The following is a 7,745-nucleotide window of genomic DNA, read 5'->3' on the forward strand; positions in this document are numbered from 1 at the left end:
TTATTTGGTTTATTTTTGTTTTATAATTGGGTGTAGCGGAAAAGTGAAGTGCAAATGAAATATGGAAGGGTGGGATCTAAAAGGGGCCAGTGAGAGAAGAAAAAGGCACACACGCATGGAGCGACACTAGGGGTGGCAACGGGGCGGGTAGGGCGGGTTTTTGCTCTACCCGACCCCGTCCCGCTCAACAAAAATCCGCATCGAATCCGCCCCGCTTCTACCCGCGGGTAGTAAAATGTTAAACCCTAATCCGCCCCTGCGGGTACTCGCCCCGCCCCTACCCGCCCCAATAATTATTAAATCCAAAAAATAAAATAAAATTTTAAAAATTATATAACCATTATTTACATTCATAACATAAATTAAAATAAAAATTTAAATATGATACAATATTATTAATCATTTTACTAATTATTTTATATATATTACATATATTATATATTAAAAATATATATATTTATATATCTATTATATATACCGGGGCGGGTAGGGGCGGGTTTAACCTAAACCCGACCCCGCCCCGCCCCGCCCAAGAACCCGCCCCGGTGCGGGTGCGGGTAATTACCCGCCCCGAACGGGTAGGGGCGGGGTGGGTACCCGCGGGTTCGGGTAGTGTTGCCACCCCTAAGCGACACTGATTTCATGGGGACAAAATCACTTTTCGCTACTACACTACTACCAGTAGCGTGCCAACCAAAGTGCCATTTTTTTTTTTTTTGGTGACTATTTGCTAAACTCTAAAGTGTTTTGTTAGATAAATAATAATTTTTATAAATAATGTAAATAATAAATTTTATAATTGATTTAATAAAGTAAAAAAAATTTTATTTTTAAATTATTTTTTAAATTTTAATATTATGATAATTATTTGTATATCTAGTGAATTGAACATTTAGTTATTTTTAATTGTATATGAGTAAATCGAATAAAAAAAATAACCATTCAATTAAGAATAATAAACATAATCATCTGCATACCTATTGTTTACATTGTTTAGTATTTTCATTGTCTATTTATACTTTTTCATTCTAAAATTCACATTTAACAACAACAAATAATAAAAACAAGAAAAATAACAATGTGGACCATCAAAATTTATTATGTTTGTTATTATTTAATTATTAATTCAATTTTTCAATGTAATTTTTTTAATTTAATTATTTAATAATATTTTTTATTTTATATTTTAAATATTAATAACTACTTAATAACCAAAAATAATAAATTTTGATGATACTTTAACATTTTCCTAAAAACAATAAGATACTTCACGAAAAAATAATATTGTAAATCGTCAAAACATACATAATTAAATATGTTAAATTATCTAATAATTTATAATATTATATTTATGTAAAGATGTCCTTATAAAAAAATTCACCTATAAAAATAATAATTATTTTCGTAAAGATATTTTTATATAAAAATAATATTATAAATTATTAAATAATTTAATATATTTAACTAAATTATTTAATCATTTATAGTATTATTTTCAAATAAAATGTCTTTATTAACAATTATACTATCAAAATTTATAAAATTTAGCTATTATATCTCTTAAACATACGTATTAAAATTATTATTAAGTTTAATTTTAATAGACTTACATCTAACATTTATTTTTTAATTATTATTTATACTGTCAATATAAAAAAAATATTTTTGTTATTATGATATTATATAATTAAATATATATATATAACTATTTTTAAAATATATTTAAAACTCAACTTTATATCTTTTCGTATAAAATTTTTTTTATATTTACCTATTAAAAGTTTTAGGTGCCAAAAAATTTAATCATCATTATTTTGAGTTAAATTTTAAAGTGGTCTCTAAAATTATACTCGAACCTCATAGTGCCTTCTCAGGTTAATAGTTACCCATATTCATCCTTAAAATTACACTCTGAAATTCAGAGTCGTCCTTCAGACAATATTCATCAATTAAACACCATTAGAAAGTTGATGTAAACAGATTTCTGACACGCTGGTAAATCTAAATGACGTAGTATTTGGTTTGGCGCTTAAATTGTGCCAGACGATGTCGTTTTATTTGTGTAAGTACATTAACCCTTCCTTAATTCAACATTTTCTCTTCCTCCCAAAATATAAATAGAGATATTTTTTCTTTTTGTTACTCATTAACAGCGTTACTCTGAGATATCAAGGGCCCTCCTGCAAATACCATCATAGATGGTTTCATTGTCCAAAAAGCACAGCAACATTAATGTGCTCGAAGAGAGAATGACTAGAAAGAACACTATTGTATGGCTCTACAACAACCGTCCAAATCTGAAATTAGAAATTAGAAAGGGAGAAACAACATTGTTAATCTCAGACAAAGCAAATCCTAAAGTAGCAATTAGAGAATAGAACATGTGAGGTGAATTCTTGAACAATAAATCTTCAAGTTATACCTGACGGAAAGGGTAAATGGTGAAGTCAAGCTTGGACTTCTTGCCGTAATCGACGGAGAGGCGCTCAAGGAGGAGGGAGCTGAGGTTTGAGCCAGTACCGCTACCGGTGTTGAAAACGAGGAAGGCCTGGAGGCTGGTGCAGTTGTTGGCGGGCTTGCAAACGTGATCAAAGCAAAAGTTGACGATCTCCTTGTTGACGATGTAGTGTCCCTTGGTGAAGTTGTTTGATGTGTCCTCCTTGCCAGAGATAAGCTGCTCTAGGTGAAAGAGCTAGCGGTAGGTGCCGGCTCTGACCCATTGATGACGGTTGGTTCCAGATCGACGAAGATAGCATGAGGAATGTGCTTGCTGGGTCTTGTTTCGCTGAAGAAAGTGTTAAATGTATCGTGCGCCACTCAAAAAGAAGTGTCACTGGTAGTTACAGAAATCCGATTGAAGAATTGAAGAATTGATGAATCAAAAAATGGAATTGGAATTGAAATTGAAATTGAAATCTAGTTAGTTAGTTATCTAGGCATCATCCCATTAAACTGGATACCATTGATAGAGAAAGACTTCATCATCGTCATCATTCTTTCTCCTAGTGAAGAACAGCTAAGAAGAGAAGATCTGATGTAAATTTGGGGTTTAAGATTTTTAAAATTGGTCCAAAAACTAAATTGTCATAGAAAAATTTTGTCCTCTACATCAGCTAATTGTTATCTTGCCAATGTGTCAGAAATGCTTTTGTAAGGTGTAAATAAAAAAGTTTTTTCGACAAAAAAATTGCAAGTTGCAAAAATATTTTTGTACTATTATTTCTTTGACAAAATTTTATTGCAAATACCAAAAAATAAATAACATCAACCGTATCACTGTAAATTCTCCGATCTCACCATAACCCTATATTTCAAAGATTCCATCCAAAAAAAAATAAATAAATAAAAAGTGTATATATATATATATATATATATATATATATATAATAATTAAGTGTTGAAAATTTATTTGTCTAGCTTATATATTTATATGGGTAAAAAACCATAATAAGCCAACTGGCTCAGAAAATTACGTAAATACGCCAAAGCAAAAATCGATACAGCAATAAGCCAGATCGTATTTTTATATAATTCGAACCAGGTTGGTTCGAACTCTATTTGTTAGTAAATCGAACCAGGTTGGTTCGAATTATGGTTTTTTTTTGTTAGTAATTCGAACCAGCCTGGTTCGAATTAGTAATGAAGGTAATTCGAACCAAGGTGGTTCGAATTATAGAGAGAGAATGTCTGCATGTAATTCGAACCAGGCTGGTTCGAATTACACCAATCATAGTTCGAACCAGGCCGGTTCGAACTATGTGTGAGACTGACTGTATATATATGGTTCCAAACGTGAGTTACTCTCATTAGAGGGAGTAGGATGGCTAGTGAGGAGAGTTTTGTTGTTTTGGTGCACCACAAAGGATCTGTTAATAGAAAAACTCGTTCCGGAGTAAAGTTCACAGATAAGAATCCTCTATGTATTGTCATAACATCTACGACGAGTTACGATGACCTTGTTAGCGCTGTACTAATGAAGCTTGGTCTGGAGGGTGCGAAGCGGGTAAAGAAGTTTTTCTATCGCATTCCAGTCACGGTGCTACAGAATACGGTGAAGTATGATTGCTTCACGATTAATAATGATGCGGACTTGCAAGTAATGTTTCTCTGTCGGCGGCAGTTTCCGGAGGTGAGGACACCGGAGTTGTTGGCCCGGCTGGTTGATGTTGTATCCAGCTCCGGCGGTTCGAACAGGAATACGAACACTATAGCGAATGCAGCAGGTTCTAGTTCCCGGCCTGCCGTTGCTTCCTCGTCCGTCCCTGTGTACGAACCAGTGGTCCAACATGTCGCCTCCCCATCTTTCGCTGTTGACCTCAATGCCACCGAAGGCGACGAGGTAGTGGAAAGGGAAAATTTGCCGAACGCTTTAGTGGGAGTTGCACCTGTTGGCGTAGGAGACGGTTTTTGGACGATGAAGACGAGGATGACGTCGAGCCGGATATGATTGACGATGATAGCGCTGATGATATTGGAGCGACTGGGCCTGCATTGGAGGTAGGTGGTTCTAGCTCTGGCACACAGCAGTATCCACCACATTTTTCCTCATTGGACTTGGACGCCATGAGACATGAGGGGGTTTAGGGCACGCTGTTGGATTCGGAGCTAGAGATGCGGAAGGGAGTACTGGTCTGACAGAGTTCCAGGTTGGTCAGCAATTCCAGGATAAAGATGAGGCCCTTTTAAGTGTGAAGACTTACAGCATCCGGCGAGGGGTACAGTACAAGGTGGTGGAGTCCGATCACCGCCGGTATGTGGGCAAGTGTTCCGAGTTTGGGAATGGGTGCACATGGTTGATTCGACTGAGTCTCCGGAAGCGCAAGGGCATCTGGGAGGTCAAACGGTACAATGGACCTCACACTTGCCTGGCCACATCCATCTCTAGTGACCACAGGAGTTTGGATTATCATGTGATTTCGGCTTTCATTATGCCAATGGTTAGGGCCGATGCATCCGTGAGCATCAAGGTGCTCCTGAACGCCACGGCAGCGCACTTTGGTTTTAGGCCGACTTACCGGAGGGTTTGGATGGCGAAGCAGAAATCTATTGCCCTCATATACGGTGACTGGGATGAGTCCTACAACGACCTGCCTAGGTGGGTCTTGGGTGTCCAGCTGACGATGCCTGGGAGTGTTGTGGTCCTGAAGACGAGCCCGGTTCGAGTTGGAGGACAGGTGGACGAATCTCAAGCGTACTTCCACAGACTTTTCTGGACTTTCCCGCCCTGCATCGAGGCATTCCGTCATTGCAAGCCGCTAATCAGCATTGACGGCACACATTTGTATGGAAAGTATGGGGGAACGTTGCTCATCGCGATTGCACAGGATGGGAACTCCAACATTCTACCTGTGGCATTCGCACTAGTAGAGGGTGAGAATGCGGAATCCTGGACATTCTTTCTCTCACACCTTCGACAGCACGTGACCCCGCAGCCCGGTCTGCTGGTTATATCGGACAGGCACAACGGCATCAAGGCTGCGCTTGAGGCCCCTGACGGCGGTTGGCTACCGCCATCTGCGTACCGTGCATTCTGCATACGACACGTAGCGGCTAATTTTGCCCTAACCTTCAAGGGCAAAGACGCTAGGAGGCTACTAGTGAACGCGGCGTATGCGAAGACCGAGGTTGAATTTGATTACTGGTTTGATATCCTGCGATCTGAAGATCCGGCGATGTGTGAGTGGGCGAACCGGATTGATTACTCGTTGTGGACTCAGCATCGTGATGAGGGGCGGAGATTCGGTCACATGACGACGAACATCTCCGAGTGTGTGAACTCTATCCTGAAGGGGGTCAGAAATCTCCCTGTAGCATCCCTGGTGAAGGCAACATATTGTAGGCTTGCGGAACTGTTTGTTCGCAAGGGGAGAGAGGCTGAGGCCCAGATGGGAACAGGACAACAATTCAGTCAGCATTTGGTGAAGTGTATTGAGGCCAACATGAAGACGGCCAGGTGCTTCACGGTGACGCTGTATGACCGGGATAACTCCGAGTTCACTGTAGCAGAGACTACTCCGACTGGTTCTTTCTCCTTGGGTACTTACAGAGTATCACTTGCCTCTCGGACATGTGACTGCGGGTACTTCCAGACTCTTCATTTCCCGTGTCAGCACGCACTTGCGTGCTGTGCATACTCACGGGTCACCTGGACCTCTTACGTTCACAGCGTCTATCAGATTAGCTCGGTCTTCAATGTGTATCGGATGGGATTCACACCTCCCATCCCGGAGGGCTTCTGGCCACCTTACGACGGGCCCACGGTGATTCCAGACCCTGCCATGAGGCGTGCCAGAGAGGGTCGTCCTAGATCCACTAGGATACGGACGAATATGGACGAGGCGGATCCGAATCGGCCAAAGAGGTGCGGCCTATGTCGCCAACCCGGACACACGCGACGTAGTTGCCCACAGGTTGGAGGCTCGTCTCAGACAGGACACCATTAGTATGCATGTTGTTAGTGTTAGCATTATCTACATTAGTGCGCATCTTGCTAGTCTTAGAGTTATTTAGATTATATCCCATGTTGTTAGTGTCAGTATTATTTACATTAGTGCACATGACTTTTAGTTTGATTGTTGCGAGTAGTTATGAATATGGCTTTTTTAATTATGTATTTTTTTTCTTTAAAGTTCAATCATGTATGATCCTGGTTTGTACTTTTTTTGTTATGTTATAGTCTGTTTATCTATGTTTTTTTTTAATTTGTGTTCTGGGACATTCATTTTGTATGATCAATGAATCTTGAAACAGTTTAGCGTTTATTTTCTCTTATTGAACTGTGTCCGGTTGGCGACATAGGCCGCATCTCTTTGGCTGATTCGGATATGCCTCGTCCATAGATACACAGCTTAGTCAGTCTCACACATAGTTCGAACCGGCCTGGTTCGAACTATGATTGGTGTAATTCGAACCAGCCTGGTTCGAATTACATGCAGACATTCTCTCTCTATAATTCGAACCACCTTGGTTCGAATTACCTTCATTACTAATTCGAACCAGGCTGGTTCGAATTACTAACAAAAAAAAACCATAATTCGAACCAACCTGGTTCGATTTACTAACAAATAGAGTTCGAACCAACCTGGTTCGAATTATATAAAAATACGATCTGGCTTATTGCTGTAACGATTTTTGCTTTGGCGTATTTACGTAATTTTCTGAGCCAGTTGGCTTATTATGATTTTTTACCCTATTTATATCCTACTAGAAAGGTACTTTTTAGGGAGAATACCAATGAATGCTAGAAAAGATTGTTGGGATCCGGAGGAGCATTCCACTATATATGCTGTGGAGTATCTTGTTGGAGATGAATTGATGTGTTCACTATTTTCTGATTGCTAGAAAAATCAAAAGGCACGTGAAGTCGTGAAGGACTACAAGTTCATTTTAATTTTGTTTTTCTTATTCACTACTACAGTATTTGAAATTTTGGATGGTAATATTTTTCTAATGTCTGTTACAATCGGCTGTTTTGCTAGTTATAACGTTGTTTGTTTCTGGTCAAGGCAACGCAAACAGATAGGGTTGTACACGTATCGGATTGAATCAGATCGGATATAACTTATAATTCCATCTTATGTGCACTATACTTATCAGATCGAATCAGATACGATATCTGAATTTTTTTTAAGTTAGATCCGATCCGATTCGATCCGCTTGGATCAAATTCAAAAAAATTGTTTTAAGATTTTTTTTTTTTACTCTAGAAAATCTATTTTTTCACTTATTTAAGCCTAATTACTCCT

General features: G+C 38.9%; 1 protein-coding gene and 1 pseudogene across 1 annotated transcript; one reads left to right on the top strand and one right to left on the bottom strand.

Moving 5' to 3' along the window:
- Positions 1-2,155: 2,155 nt before the first annotated feature.
- LOC130967017 (tubulin alpha-5 chain-like) lies at positions 2,156-2,991 on the bottom strand (annotated as a pseudogene).
- A 1,452-nt stretch (positions 2,992-4,443) lies between these two features.
- On the top strand, positions 4,444-6,443 carry LOC130967019 (uncharacterized). The gene is made up of 2 exons (XM_057891841.1): positions 4,444-4,497; positions 4,665-6,443. The coding sequence occupies exons 1-2, from the start codon at positions 4,444-4,446 to the stop codon at positions 6,441-6,443; spliced, it is 1,833 nt and encodes a 610-aa protein (XP_057747824.1).
- The last annotated feature ends 1,302 nt before the right edge of the window (positions 6,444-7,745 follow it).

The sequence above is a fragment of the Arachis stenosperma genome, chromosome 3 (assembly GCF_014773155.1).
Source record: "Arachis stenosperma cultivar V10309 chromosome 3, arast.V10309.gnm1.PFL2, whole genome shotgun sequence".
Taxonomy (NCBI): Eukaryota; Viridiplantae; Streptophyta; class Magnoliopsida; order Fabales; family Fabaceae; genus Arachis; species Arachis stenosperma.

Coding starts and splice junctions, on each gene's coding strand:
- LOC130967019 (XM_057891841.1), top strand. CDS start 4,444: ATGATTGACGATGATAGCGCTGATGATATTGGAGCGACTGGGCCTGCA. Junction 4,498..4,664: donor CGACTGGGCCTGCATTGGAG/GTAGGTGGTTCT, acceptor CAGCAATTCCAG/GATAAAGATGAGGCCCTTTT.